The following is a 16341-nucleotide window of genomic DNA, read 5'->3' on the forward strand; positions in this document are numbered from 1 at the left end:
GCAGATAGCTCTCAAGCTTTTTTAAATGAATCAACATGAAGATAACTTCTCACAGTAAAATTGGACCTTAATATTAACTCATCTGACTTCCGTTCTGCATCCATTTCACCAATGTATCTGTTTTGCCTATGAGGTAGGTTTTAAATGTACCAACAACACTATACACAATACAACATTGGGACTACTAGAAAAGCTGAGGAATAAAAGGAAAATGAGATTCACAGTACGTACACCATTTATTTTATTATGGAACAGAGAGGCATTACCATGTTACTTGATGTAAACTCATATGCTCAGAGATTGCTAGTCAAGTTCCCAAGTTGTGCACCTCCCCTAGAAAATGGCAATTTCTATTCTCATTTTCATGTCACATGATTTTATAGGTTACCATAGCAAAGACCAGTATGAATATCTGCTCCTGCTGAAAGTTTGACTATAGTATGAACTAAAAAGGCTGGTTCTGGTAAAAATAACAAAGTAAATCTACAGAAGACTTCATGTTTCATGGCTGAAGTCCATACACCAGGATTGCTAGAGAGGAAAACAGAAATTTCCTGAATAATTAAGAAAACCTAAACTTCCTATACCTGTTGTGGAACAGTTGAACAACCTGACAGAAATCAGAATTAAACTCATGCCTCTGAATACTAGTCATTTACAATAATAAGGCATCAAAGCAGTACTTACAGCTAGAGAATATCAGAGGGCAAGAGTGTTCATCCATTGGGAAGTTGTGAAGCTGCAGCTGGCACTCAGCATTGATGGTAAGCCTATGGAGAAACCAATTATCTATTACTATACAGCAGCACAATGAACAGTCAGGGGACGGGGCAGGGTAACCTTAGATATCATGCAAGAGCATTTTGATGCCCATAAGTGAGTCCCAGAAGGAAAGGACTTGATTTGGAGATTGTTCATTGGCCACATAGGTCTTATCCAAAGCGATAATAATTATCTAAAACCAGAAATAACCTCACACACATTATTAAGAATTTCTTGATACCCAGAAATCTGTGTCTATGTTTTTCTCTAGATAATTCATCATTGAAGGATATGGGATGAAAACAACTATTGTTTACAAAAATAACAGGAAATATGGAATGGGATTCCACAAAACTCATAAAGAATCTTATAAGGAGCATTCTCCACATTTCCTTAGAGTGTGAATTTAAAATTCTTTCACACCCTAAAACAGGCAAGGAAGAAGATGGAAAGGCGTGGAGGATAGTTGAACCTTGGACACATTCTCCTGAACACAAAACTAATAAATGCATGACTGTACCAGGGCATATAATAGGTATCTCTTGCATGCCATACCAATTCTGACATTTAAGTCAGATAAATCATTTTTGAATTACAAAGTGATATCAATGAACAATGATCATTCTTAAATGTCCCATCATATTTGAAAAATCATGGCAGTCAGGTGAAATTTCTGATGACTGGAAAAAAGGGTAATATAATCCCCTTTTCAAGAAGGGGAAAATGGAAGACCCAGGGAACTACAGACCAGTCAGTCTCACCTCTGTGCCTGGCAAAATCTTGGAGCAGATACTCCTGGAAGGCATGCTAAAGCACATGAATAACAACAAGGTGCTTGGTGACAGCCAGCATGGCTTCACTAAGGGGAAATCCTGCCTGACCAACTTGGTGGCCTTCTATGATGGGGCTACAGAATGGATGGACAGGGGTAGAGCAGCTGATGTCATCTACCTGGACTTGTGCAAAGTGTTTGTCACTGTCCCGCATGATATCCTTGTCTCTAAATTGGAGAGACATCAATTTGATGGATGGACCACTCGGTGGATAAAGAACTGGCTGGCTGTCTGCATGCAAAGAGTTGTGGTCAATGGCTCAGTGTGCTGCTGGAGACCGGTAACGAGTGGTGTCCCTCAGGGATCAGTGTTGGGACCAGTCTTGTTCAACATCTTTGTCGCTGATGTGGACAGTGCGATTGAGTGTGCACTCAGCAAGTTTGCCGATGACACCAAGCTGTGTGGTTAGGTTGACATACTGGAGAAAGGAATGCCATCCAGAGAAGAACCCTGACACACTTGAATGGTGGGCTGATGCCAACCTTATGAAGCTTAACCATGCCAAGTGCAGGATCCTACACCTGGGACAGAGCAATCCCAGGCACAGGGCAGAGAAGAGATTCAGAGCAGCCCTATGGAGAAGGACCTCCAGGTTTTGGTTCATAAGAAACTGAACATGAGCTGGCAGTGTGCACTTGCAGCCCAGAAAGCTAACAGTATCCTGGGCTGCATCATAAGCAGCGTGACCAGCAGGTCGAAGGAGGTGATCCTGCCCCTCTACTCTGCTCTTGTGAGACCTCACCTGCAGTATTGTGTGCAGTTCTAGTGTCCTCAACATAAAAAGGACATGGAACTGTTGGAACAAGTCCAGAGGAGGGCCACGAGGATGATCAGGGGACTGGAGCAGCTCCCATATGAAGACAGGCTGAGAAAGCTGGGGCTGTTCAGCCTGGAGAAGAGAAGGCTGCATGGAGACCTCATAGCAGCCTTCCAGTATCTGAAAGGGAGCCTATAGGGATGCTGGGGGGGGGGGGGGAATCTTCTTCAGGGACTGTAGAGACAGGATAAGGGGTAACGGGTTCAAACTTAAACAGGGGAAGCTTAGATTGGATATAAGGAAGAAGTTCCTTACTGTTAGGGTGGTGAGGCACTGGAATGGCTTGCCCGGGGAAGTTGTGAATGTTGCATCCCTGGTGGTGTTCAAGGCCAGGTTGGACGAAGCCTTGGGTGGCATGGTTTAGTGTGAGGTGTCCGGGCCCATGGCAGGGGGGTTGGAGCTAGATGATCTTGAGGTCCTTTCCAACCCTAACTATTCTATGATTCTATGATTCTACGATTCTAACAGCTCCTCCTATGTAAAAAGGAGGCTGACCTGAGTGGGCAAAAAGGACTGCAAACTTCTTTCACAAACTAAAAATGCTTATTCAAACAATCCACTGGGTCAAGTATTACCCCTTTTTTAGATGTTTTAGAAGAATTCTGCAGTCCCTTCAACAAATAGTCTCTTTAGTGACAGCTAAGTAAGTCTGACTTCTATTAGGCAGACACTTAACTGCCTGTGAAACACTGAAATAGGACTTAATAGAAAAAAAAACCCCACATCTAAACACAAAAGATACCCCAACTAAACAAAAAAAACCCAATCAAAACAAAAAATAAAAACCCCATTCCAGCCAAGAGGGTATTGGAGTTGACATCCTAACCCTGAAGCTTTATCTAAAGGTTACTGAAATAGCCAAGAGCTGTTTACACTGGAGCAAGACTAAGAACAGAAGGGAACTAAAAATATCAGTAGCTTATCTAGCTATTTAATTCCTTTCTTATTGTTTGCCAAAGACTTTCTATTGAAGCCCAAGTGCAATTGCAATCATGATCAGAATATGCTTTTGCACTGAAAGGGCTGAACACAATCACTGGAGAGAATGTAGTGTAAAAGGGACGTTCCTGAAACAGCTTGCTGTGTGGAATATGGCTTATGGCAAAACTCCCTTCTGAGCAATTCATCTCTTCCATAAGTAAACACATATTTTGATTTCCAGACTTTTTTATGCAAATGTATACAGTATTTCTAATACCACAGAGTTGATGGTATCACAAAGATAGAAAATCTCTAAAAGCCTTTCCTCAAGCAATTCACCCTGCAATGAAATATGACAGAATATCTTTCAGTGTGACTTATTTGAAGAATCAAGTAATGGCATTAGTATGAATCTAGAAATATTTTATCCAACCCTGCATCTAAGTCTGATCAGAAAGGTTTCTGACAGGTTTTATGGGACTACATGCTCTTGATTTTATTATAGGCACTAGAAAGGGGAACTTTTACAATTTAGACAGACCTATTTCTCAAAGTTTCTCTTTTAAAAAGACATAAGTTTGGTTTTTTTAAACTCAGCAGTACTTACACCTGAATACTTCATATTTGTCAAGCATGGTTGGGTAAGCATCACGAAGAACACAGCAGAGGAGAACAAAGATACCACTGAAATTTACTACTACCTCAGCAGAGATAAGAGAAGTTTTCATCACTGCACCTCACAGAGTGCTCACCTGAGAGTGTACAAGATCTTGCCATCATTCCATATGCGGAGGAGTTGGTTGGGGGTGGTGATCCAGTGAGCCTCTGCCGTCTTTGAGTTTCGAAATATCGTGTCTGGGATCCAAATCAAGCCAACCATGTTGCTGTTCAGAGTCAGTATTTTCATGGTGCTGTTGAAGCGAAGACGGCTATCTGTCCACGTCTGGGCAAAAAATATATCAATTTGATATTCCTGCAATGAAAGCATACACAAATTGAAATCAGTTCCACATTTCCTACTATTATTTGGTGTTTGATAAGGTCTGTCTGAGTGTAAAGCATCAGGATACCTTCAGCCCAATGGATCTATGCTTTCTTTTTTTAGTCCCTGAGGAAATATTTTTTTTTCCTTTTTCCCCCTTTTTTCCCTACTCTAGCTACTTTAGAAATCAGGCCAAAAACCTCACTTGCCTTGGTCCTGTGCTGTAACAATTTCTGCACCTGCACATTCTTTGCCATTATCTCTGAAAAGTCACAGCCGCAAGGTACAATTTGCACAGACTTCTTTGTTGTAGGGCAGACTGGTATAAGAGGTGTGAAAGATGAACAGGAGCAACACATGTAAGCTGGAGAATGGTAAATTCCCAGAGCCTTTTGGGGAGGAGGTTGTGTAAGTTCAGTACATTAATTGTTCTGTTTGTTATCAATTGTTCAGACACTCTTTTTCAGGCCACACTACAGCAGAATTTAAAAGACATGTTCATACTTCTTTACAGACACCTCACATACCCCCAAATGCTAAGAGCTGGGTGGTCATTAGCTGACTGCCCTGAATAGGCTAATATCATAATTTACATGTATCTCATCCTTTCACTCCATGCTTACTGTTGTGTTTCTGTAGGTAAGCAGTCATAGTAGGTGTAAATGGAGAAATTAAAATATACATTGACAGACAAAATTATATAGGTGAACATACAAACATGCTGTTATGCTTTTAATATCCAGTGGAAGAAACTGTATAAAACCCCAGTATCTGAATTGTGAATTCCAGCCAGTAGAGGATGGAAAAGTTCACATTTGATTTGCTTGTGTTCCTCTTCCACGTCCCAGACTGCATTACCTGTGAACCCTGTGGAAACAGCCATCTGACTGTGTCATGAAGGACCCTTTCAGTATCACAGGACTGGCCACATCAATGACAAGGAAGGTGTTTGCTGATGTGTCACAAAGCCTATGCTCTACAGCACAGGCTAATGCAGGGACTGTGGATAACCCACAGGAAAACATCTCCTTAGCTCCCCTGGTAGATGCACTCTTGGTATATCAGAACAAAGGAAAATTTGTGGAAAAGACTTCGAGGAAAGTCTGATACGTTTTTTGTCTTTGGTCACTCTGAACTTGCTTTTACTGCATTTTTTGTTTGTCCTTATTCTTTAGGTTTAAACAGGAAGGGGTAAAAAGAAATGTTATTATACAAACAATACTGTATATTTCTGTATTTACAGAGAGTTAGAAGAGCTTCTGTCCTGAACTGAGGACAGTGTTTATGCTCAGAGCCATCTAGTTCTCCTGCACTATTACATTTTTGGCAGGCTATCCTTCCAAAGCTGATATTATAACACCAGGAAATCTAATTCACTCACACTGTAATCCTAGTCCAAAATACACTCTGGCCCGCTCATTTCTAGATGGCAAATGATCAATAGGTGCATAAGTGTGCTAGCATGTATCCAAATAACTTAGGATCACCTAAGGAATTAAATCCTAGCCACCAAAGGCATTAAGGACCATTTTTCTTCATAGCCTATCTCACTACTGGTTTTCACTGCATTATTTTCTTAGGGAAGCTGACAGATTTGAATCTAGAGACTTTTTTTTTCCATCTTGATGAGCAGAAAATTGCACACCTCCAGGCCCTTAGAGGATACAATATAATGTACAGAGGGCACCCTTATGGTTCAAAAAGACACAATTAATTCACCAGATTTAAGATGGTAGAGTGCAGATCTTGTTTTTTTACAATCAGGTCTGTATCATTTTAGTCCTTGAAGGTCCAGTGCCAAGAGTTTGGCACATTCAGCTTCTACAGAGATGAATATGCCAGACGTGTCTATGGGTTTCTCCAAATACTGAGTGAGTAGAGTTGATTCTTTTTTTAGCTCACATGTGAGAATCAGTATTTATAGAATCAAAGACCATTTGTATACAGCTGGCTAATGACAGTGCTGTCTTTTTACAGGACAAGTTTTTGCATGATATTCATATTTGAAATTATTTTATATGAATGCTTTATTCTGACTAAATTTAGGAGCAGCCATAATTGTCCTACAGTATATTTTAACATATTTCATGATATTTAGGATTTAGGATATTTAAGATTTTTATCCAGCCAAAGAAAAAAAAACCCAAAACCAAACCATTGAGCTCATAATAAGGTGTTCTGAGAAAATACTGCAGCTAGATATGAGTAAAGTGGGCATCAACATCAGTTGGTATGTATCATTGTGGTTTCCATCCAAGTAAACTACCCTGGGTGAGAAACGGATTACATTAGCCCAGAAGCAGGGCCATGCTAATACCACTGTCCAACTCCCATTTTGTAGCTCCTTTACTTATTTCTGCAACTGGAACATGCCAGCAATGATCATTATTCAAAATACCTCTGCAATGGGCCACTTTAAGTCCATTCACTTTAATGAAAACATTTCAACTCAAATTAAATGGTTCACAGATCTTCTGAGTTATTTGATTATGTAAAAAATGCATGTCTTTTTTCAAACTGAGATCACCAAAAGCAAAGCAACTTTCTTTTTTGTTAAAGTCAAAGTAATTGGAAATGAGTTGCATTGACTTTTTCAACACTTTACCCCTATTTTTTTTCATTTAACTTACAATATAAAGAATGTACAAACTACAAAACAAAATTTTCCCAGTAAAAAATTCCATTGAATATCTAAAATCCAATTGCTTCATTTTTATTCTATTAAACCTGTTAGAAGGGAGCATTAGATCAGTACATCCTTTACATTAATCTTCGGAACTGCTCCAGTCTTCAACCAAGCAGTTAACAGGGTACTGATATTCATATATTCAATCTACTAGGAAAGGACACTTTCGAAACTGGGACTCAGTTCTTCACTTGTAATGGAGCTCGGCCTGTGTACACTTCAGGAAGATTACCTTTATCTTCACTGACAACAAATACTCAGTTCCTAGTGAAGTCAACAGCTTCCATATACTGCTTTGCACAAAGCTGGTACAGTGGTCTCCAACACACAGCATCCAACAAGAAACTGCCAGAAGAAAGGTTTCTATGTTGGTCTCAGGTGCAGGTTAAAATAATATAATGTAAGAAAGGACTGCTTTTAATTTGCTAGCTAATACCTGCTATTTTAGATCTTTATGAAATATAATGGTTGCACTTAGAGAGTTCCAGCATGACCTCAGGTTTTAGTGAAACGATGCCTCAGATGAAGCGACATTCTACAACTCCAATAGTATTCTTTATGGTCTGGTTCTACCACTGCACCAGAAATATTGTCAATATCCTCATGATGCTTTCTTTCCCCTTTTTTTTTTTTTTTTTTTTTTGTGGCAGCAACCACTGTACTGTAATGAACACAGGAAGAAATAAAAAGAAATAAAAATTTTCAATCAGATGTCTTCCCAGCGGCAGAAAGGTAGAGCTATACTCTTCATGAAATGATGCCAACGTTGTCTACAGTAAAGTGTTCTGTCACTAAGTTTTCTTGTCTTACAGGCACCTAAGTTGCCACGCTACCACAACAGACTCAAGATTTTTCCTACTTATACCACACATTCACACCATGGCTGGATGCACTGAGCAGCCACAGTTCTGAAAAGACATTCTCCTTGAGAAGAAGGGCCAACCCTAAGGGGAAAAATAGGCCTACACGTTAACATGAAAGGAAATCCTAGGGAAATCTTATTTCTTTTAGTACACTACGTATTTCTGAAATAAAAATTAAATTTATCTGATGCAAAATTCAGTTATAAATTTGAGGTGACTGACAAAATAACAATTTATTTTTAATTTTAATGATTTTATTATGCTTATCTTTGAAAGTAATTTCATAAAGCATGCTATATGTTAAATTCCCCACAATTAAAATCTTCATCAAAATGGGAAATGCTTGAGGATTCCACAATCTGTCCAGGCCTGATTATATAATGATTTTTTTTTAATAAGGTAAACAATTTTACTAATTTGAAAGAGCAAGAATATGAAACTAGAATATAAGACTGTTTTCCAGTCAAAGACTCCTGACATACATAAGCACTCAGCTGAACTTCTAACTACACAGCATCAGGACTTTTAATATTGATAGCTTTTCAGTAAAATTAAATCAGTTTATTTGTATTTTGTTTGATCATCTGAAAGTATAAATCCTCATTTCTGGCAAGCAATGTGTACCTGTGAGTGAAATGTATTTGCTTTCTTTTTTTTCTCTGATGATGACTAGCTTATGACCAAGGAATTTGTCATCAGTTCTTTTTCGCAACCTACCCTTAAACTAATGCATTATCTTACACAGTTAATCATGCAAAAAGAGAGTTTGTTCTTCTTGCAAAACATACTTATAAGAAACACTCAGTTCAATCTGAAAATAATAAGTAACATTCTGTCACTGAAAATATTTCTATCATCATCTCCAACAAGGCTATATTTGAAAGTGGAATTTTAAAATTTCTACTTGACAATGCTTACTTAACTTCCAAAAGTAACTTTGAAACCCAAGAAAATAGACTAGGGTTTTATGTATTTCTTGACATTCAAATTTTATATGCTCTCCTTTAAATCTGAAACTTTGCTGTGAAAAATGACTGAATGAGACGAGGAAGTGACTGATTTTTTTTTCTAAACCGAGTGATGATTTAATTAGATAGTATCTTTCTGTTTTAGGGTTATGTACAGAGCAATAAGCCAGAGATGATTTTTCTTTCTTCCTTTCTATTTATTTATTTGTGGATAGGGAACATAATGGAGAGTTAGCAGTATTAGCTACAAATAACTGTACAGAGTCAGGGTTCCACCTACTTGATTTTAGCCTATTTTTTAACATTTTCAAATATTCCTAATGTGGTTTCATTAGTGCCTTGAAAATAATCAAGCCAGTGGTGAGTTATCTGCCCCTTAACTGTGCAGGAATGATTAATAATTTGGAATACCTTGAAAGTGCTACTGTTTGAGGCATCTGTACTCACAGAGAAAAAGATACGCTTTCAACCAAGTCTTTCATTGTTATCTCATGCAAAAGAGGAGCTCACATGTTACTGGCAATACGTAAAGCTTTTCTCCTACCATGATGTATCATTTTATCTGTGAGTGAATCCTGGAAAATACAATTTAATTGGCTGTCACAGTCAGGTAATCTATGTGAATGATTATGGATAATGACATAGTATGCCTTTGTTGCTTCTGCTGCAGCCCGCTATTTTCTGCATTTTCACAATTACTCACAACAACAATGACAACAACAACAACAAAGAGTACTGCCCTTGAAAAAAATGCAATAATTTCTTGCATGATAATTTCCAGGTTCTTACTACTGCATACCAGAAAATGCACCATCACCTCAAGACTCCATTTTCCTATACTTAAGGAAGCCTTTGGGCAACTAATGTTATTTTTTCTGATTAATTTATAATTATTTCTCTAACTCCTCAAAAGTGTTTATTTTTTTCATTGTAGAGTCTATATCTTGATTGATGATGGGGTGAGACAGTCTTTGATTAAAGCTATTATTGGGATTTGTATAAGACTGGTAATCAGCGAAAACATAATTAGAGTCCAGTTATGATCGTTCTGTGCCCTTCGCACCCTTTGTATATCACACCAACACCACCACACACAGTTTCCCGTAAGCTTGAAACTTGTCTAATAAATTGTGTGAGGGATAAAATCTCCTTTAGTTGCCAAAAGTCTTGACTTCATCAAAGTGGGCAATCATTTTTATTAGTCTTACACTGTTCTGGAAATAATTATTAAGCTCCTCTTTCATACTTCAGTCCAAACCATTCAGTATGAAGTATGCTTAGAAAAAAATAATAATGGCAGGACCTTTTACATGTAAACAGCATCACAGAAATGTTAAACATTATGGTTTAAAGTTTGGGCATGGCACAGGGTTATTTAGGGAAACAGGAGGGAAATAGGAGCAAAATCTGTCAAGGCTGGGAGTCCCTCTTTGTGCACTCAGCATAGACCACAGGTGAACACACCAGGAAATGTTCTTTCTTTATGCCCTTGCTATGCTTGGATTAAAAGTACAAAAAGAAGGCTTTTTGAGATACTGTGTTTTAATAGGAAATGCCCCAAACATCAAAGCAACACATGACATCTGTTTATTTAGTCTGCAATTTTGTGCACTTGAAGAACAGTAAGAATGGGTACTCTTTTCAGAGTCTGAAGCTCATTTTCAACAATATTTTTTCCAGTCCAGATCACTGCTGAAATAAAAGTTTAATCAACAACTGAATTACCAAAGATTACCCTGCAAAGGGCTGATTGATTCAGCCACCCCTTTAGTTGTGTGTGTGACAAAAGAGTGAAAGAAGAAATGGTCACTGAAATATGGGATGAGTAGCTCCCACTTCCTGAACCAGAACATTCACATGTCTGATAGCAAAATACCAAGAGTCATTCTGAGGAGCACTGCCCATGTTTAGTTTTCCTGATTCGTCATACCTTACCCTGAATATGTGGGTTAGAAGGAGAAGACCATTGTCATTTGCCCAGTGGAACATCTTCTGAACACACTGTTGATCATTTGAAGAGGTAAAGGCCATGCTCATGGTTAGATTTGATCTTGATGGAAATAAATATTCTGCAGCAATTGCTGCATAATGTGCGTTAGTTGTTTCCCAGATTGCATAGTGCATAGATTATAAAGTCAGGAACTACAGCTGATTCCAGGAGAGCCCTGGAAGGCTTAAGATGTTGCTTTCACATTACTCTGTGATAGGTACTTGTTGTTTTTGCATCCTGTGCACAACTTGAATTCTAGTTCTAAAAATTGTAGAAAAACACTTAGATACCCTATGGGAAGGAACTGAAAGTAGCAGAATGGTCTACCATCTTCCAGCAAAGCCATTTTGAATCCTATACACTCCCATTTTGTGGAAATAACGCAGAAAGAAATAAATGAAGCCTGCTGGAGAAAAGCTGGTAAAATAAATTGTGTATTTCATGTGCAGTGTACATTCAAAACTCTTATATCATCAAAAACAGCACAAGCCTTCTTGTATGTGTCCTGAAAGTTTACCTTGTTTTCAACACTGCTTGCGATGAGCAGAGTAACACCATTAGGGCTGCCTGTACCCTTCCCTGAAGTATCTCTGCCAGCTCAGAGCTTCATCTTTTCAGAGGCTGCTCAGCAGCCAAGTGTGGGGGATTTCCTTCACACTATGTACAACACTGGATTTTGAGACCTAAGGGACAGCATATAGCAGCTTACTTTCCGGTTCTCCAGCAGTCTCCTTTATTTCCACTCACTCTGCTTCTGCTTCTCCTCCAGCTCCTATCGTTATTCCTAATAATCTCTATGAGGTGGAAGAGCTCAGCAAACATGTCCTCCACGTTGGAGATATTTTTTTTCTTAATTTGATTTTTCCCAGCAGCATTGAGGCTGCACCTTCAAAAGTCAACCCCCCCCCAAAAAAAAAAAAACAAAAAAAAACAACAAACCAAAACACAGAATGATTAGGTTTATAGTGGTAGTTAAATATATAACTTTGTAAATTTTCCAAGCCAAGAAATACTTGGAATAACTTGCTAATTTGTTAGAATTTGCTTTGATACTCTCATAAATTTACAAGCACGATGGTTACATAGAGAAAATATAATGAAAGAAGCAAAGTCAACACTCAGATTGTCTCTATAGATATAACGACTATTCAGGTTAACAGTGGGAAAACATTCCAGCAAGCAGTCACAATTGTTTCCATAGCTGAAAGCTCTGAGTCAAAAAAAAAGCAGCTCTTCTCATCACTGCCTCAGCAGGAGTCTCGACGAAGGAGGATGGAAGCTCGCCTTCTTCGCTATAGCATTGCCTTCTAGCTGCTTTAGGAGATTATTTCATTGATTTCTTGCTATTATAAAGAGTGAAAGATAGCTAATCTCACACTAAAAACAAAATACGCAATTATCGTGTAGCATTTCCTTTCCCTGAAAGGAAATTCATTGTCTCACTGCACCTACTTTGGCTTCTTGGAGGCCAGCTGTAGTCCTGCTGTACTCCAGATAACTTCTTACACTTAGTTAATGGAAAGGCTGAATATGTTTCTCTTGGCCAATCCCCTAAAGTCCCTTCATACCTTCTCCTCACTCCTTCACTGATGGATTATCCCTTCTGATTCGATCAATCATTTCACAATCAGAAACACAGCATGAAATTAGAAAGAATGCAGTCCATTTTAGAAAACCAGCTGTAGATCTATTCTCTTTCCATCCCTTTTGGTGGAATACTCTTCATTCTTGCTGAGTATCGCTGCTTCCCATTTATTTTGAGACTCTGCTGTTAGCTTCTGTTTCTCTTAGAGCATTCCCAGAAACATTCTGATTGCTATGATCATGCGATAACTGCACTTCCACAGCCTATTCTCTTAGTGTGCCAAGGGGGTCAGGGTTCATGTCCTGTTGCAGACAGGGCCTGATGAGAAGCTTTATCTTTGATGAGTGTTAATTACATGCTGTTAAATTGGGGCACTTCAGAAAAAGGGATGTCCAAAGCATGCAAGCAAGTTGCAGGAGAGTAGAGGTGGGTGATAGATGGCAATGGGGAGACTTTTGATCACTGTTATCTGGTGTGCAATGTAACCGGAAATGCGAATCAGAATAGTCATTGAAGAGATTGCTGCTGGAAGAAATTATGTTACGATTGACAGAGAAAGTACAGTGCCCAATCTGACCTGTAATTCTGTAATTTAAGGCTTTACTAAGTCAGCAGACAGGTTGCACTTTATAAGAGAGAATGGAAGGGGGTGGGTGGGAGGGAAGAGAAGAGAGAGAGATTCCAACTGCATAAATAGATATGGTAAGAAACCAAGGTTGTTAACTTGTGACTTTAGTAAGACAAATGCACAGGGACATGCTTAACTCCGAGGAAATGGTAAAGAAATAAAAATGAATTATCACCGAACATAAGAAAAAAAGAAAGGAAATTAAAAGTCTATGACCATATGTTAATCTCTCTACTTATTATAATAAAGTACACTATTAAGGTCTCCTAAGGATACTTGATATTTGAAGAAAGTATAAAACAAATTATAAAGATACTCAATAGTATTCACATATTACAACAAAAGATGTATCAACTTTATAAGCACAGTTCTTGAGGCATTAGATTATTCAAAACAGAAGTTGAACTTCCCTGTTCATGAAAATAAGTGCACTCTCAAAACCTGCACACTTTATGTGCATAATCTCTATATTTTTTGTTTGCTTTAATGATGAAGAGAGGCCTTTTTGGACAAATAAGTGAAAGAACATTTAGAAACATCTTTTATGGCACTGACAAACTAGAAATGCAAAGGTTGCCATGATGCTTTTATGTGCACTGTCGCTCTTATCACAGGAACAGTTGTAAAAGAATGGGAGATAGGGCAGTGATAAAAAAAAAATCAGGTACAGTGAGGGTCTCATGCAGAATCATGAGCAAGAGGAAAGATGATAAGGAGCATTTTGTAAGGAGGCAGATGGCAAAATCAAATGGGTAAAAGTCCTGTTCCAGCTGTTCCCCTCCAGCTCTCTTGAGGTTACGTTACATTTTAAGAACCCACATACCACTTTAGTACAGTATCCAGGTGCCCTCTTATATAAGCAAGAGGAGTGGAGTTGCTCTCTTATGCTTACAACACCCTATTTGGGGAAACAAACAAACAAACATTTTCTTCTACTTTCTCAGAAGCTGAGATATTGAGGGGACCGGTGTTTTCTCCAGGGTTGTGCAGGAAAGCTACAGCTCACCAAGGATTTAAACCCCATTCTTTTAAAACCTCTCCCATTTGAAACCACCCTGCCACCCATCAGGGAACATTTTCAAAGGTCAAAACAAATAAATGCATACAATTCTGCATTTGTTGCGCTTTTCCTCAAAAGAAGCACTAACTTAGTGCTCTGTCATCATAATTATCACTATCTCCATAGCTGAATAAAGGGAGAACATAGCTTAAGTACCACACCCCCAGTCATTCACCTTGCTGACTTCCTTTCCCTGTTCCTACCAAGGTAAATCTACCACAGAGGCAGCTAAAACTAAGAAATACAGACATGCACCAGTTGATGCCACTCAGTCTTGGGGACAAGCATTGGTCCCTGGACATCTTTGATTTAGCAAAACAGACATACCCAGGTCACAAAGTCTAAATTCATTACAACACAAATAGGATACAAAAAGAAAGCTTAAAGTGCTGGATGACAGAAATCAAGTAAGTAAACGAAGCAACAGTAAGGAAGTTATATCCTGTATCCACAGGATGCAAATAGGTGTTACCATCATTAAACAAAACAATGAACAAAAAAGCCAACTGTGCACAAAGGAATAGAAAAAGCTCATTTGTAAAAGCCTTCATTTGCATTTGAGAGAAATGCAAATGTTTAATCGCTCTAAAAATGAGATCAAGACTGTTTTGCCACATAAGCTCAGAGACACACTCTATAATAAGAGTCTCAGCTGTGCTCAAGCCTTTCTTGCTCTTGGCCTCCTGAGGAGCAGAAGCAGCCCTGCACCCCTCTGCACTGCTTGCTCAGACAAAACCAGACCATTCTCAGCTTCTGAATTACTGGAAGCATGCTTTGAAGGGAGGCTGAGACTCCATATGCAGTATATATAGCCTCTACGATTGCGCTGGCTACCTTCAGTAGGCTGAGCCTAGCCCTCCCACATTTCCAAGCTGAGGACACTCTGGTTTACAGCTTATCTCTTCGGAGGAAAATATAGCAGGCAAATGTCTTCAGGCTTCTTAACACAGTCACAGAGAAATTGCAATAGGGTAAATATCTGTAGGCCTATCCTTGCCTCAGTTTCTTTACCTCTTGGGTATTTTTCTTTTATTTGATCTGTTTTTGTGGGTGGTTCCAACTCCAGTCATCCAGGTCATACTTCCTACCAAGCCTTCTTACCAAGATGGTTTGACATTCAGAATAGCTCTGTCTCCCTTCAAGACCCTACTTTTCAAGCTGAAACTGATCAAACTCTAGCTTCGCCTAGTTTTTATTCCATTATGTTTTGATATGAGACTCATATTAAATCACCTATTGACACTGGTAATTCTTCATTGTCCCTAGTCAGGGGGAAAAGTGACACCACATGTAAGAGTAGATGGCTGATTGCCATTTACTAGGCCATTCAATGATAGAAATTTCAAGAGCCCAGGCTGCCTCTATCAGTTTTATATGAGCACATTCCTCTTTTAGTCACAAATTCCATCACTCCTCAGATGGGGAAATTCAAAGGAGCCAACCTAAACAAGAAATCATAAAATCTATCTTGCAAAACTTATTAGGCAAAAGGAAATACAGTGATGTAATGATGTCTAAGCCAAACTTACTCCCTAACATTGTTCAAAGTTAGTCCCTAATTCAGCATCTCTTCTAGTACTGCACAATTAGTAACTTAATGCTGGCATATAGTTTTTTTCATTGTATTAGAAAGAATTAAAAGTAATTCTGTTGCCACTTGTGAACTGTTTATAAGACAATAATCAGTCAAAAGAGATTAAAAGGGGTGGAACTTGTGTGGGGAAAACATTTTATCTTCAGTGCAGTTTTACTTTCTAACTACAAATGAAACAGGTGATATATGTGGGTGCTAACAGTGTGCCAGTCACTCCTGGTACATTGTGCCTAAATCCCCCAGCACCAGGCAGATAATTAGAAGTAAGGGCAACTGCATCTCCAACCCAGTTGAGAAAGGCGCTCCATCTGTTGCCATGGTAACACTCCCATCTCTGTTCCCCTCCCCCTTCCCACTGGTCCCCTCCCTGTTGCTATGGTAACCACTTGACATCAGTCCCCCTTCTCCCACCCTTCTCGGACACCCACCAATCTTTTGGCTGTGGGCTCAGGGCACTCACTGCCATTGGCACCACACAGCAGGAAATTTAATCAGAGAGACATTGGGAAAGCACCAGTTTCTCTCTTCACAGAAGAGGCTGTGGAGGTTCTGTTTGTTTCGTTTGGACATATTTATGCCGGGAAAGTCACAGGGTCAATGTAATGCCTGCATGTTGTTTTCTGTGGTACATGGGCTCAAGCTGATCCCTTGT

At 39.0% G+C, this 16341-nt stretch overlaps 1 protein-coding gene across 5 annotated transcripts in view; it reads right to left on the reverse strand.

The window, feature by feature from the left end:
- Positions 1–16341, reverse strand: part of GABRG3 (gamma-aminobutyric acid type A receptor subunit gamma3) — a 320210-nt gene that overhangs the window by 144674 nt on the left and 159195 nt on the right. For all 5 annotated transcript variants that reach the window (XM_065677618.1, XM_065677619.1, XM_065677620.1 and 2 more), the window contains 2 exons: positions 4086–4306; positions 688–770 (listed from right to left, as the gene is read on the reverse strand). In XM_065677618.1, coding sequence (XP_065533690.1) covers positions 688–770; positions 4086–4306 — 304 coding nt within the window. The remainder of the gene's footprint in view (positions 1–687; positions 771–4085; positions 4307–16341) is intronic.

The sequence above is a fragment of the Lathamus discolor genome, chromosome 4, assembly GCF_037157495.1.
Source record: "Lathamus discolor isolate bLatDis1 chromosome 4, bLatDis1.hap1, whole genome shotgun sequence".
Classification (NCBI taxonomy): Eukaryota; Metazoa; Chordata; class Aves; order Psittaciformes; family Psittacidae; genus Lathamus; species Lathamus discolor.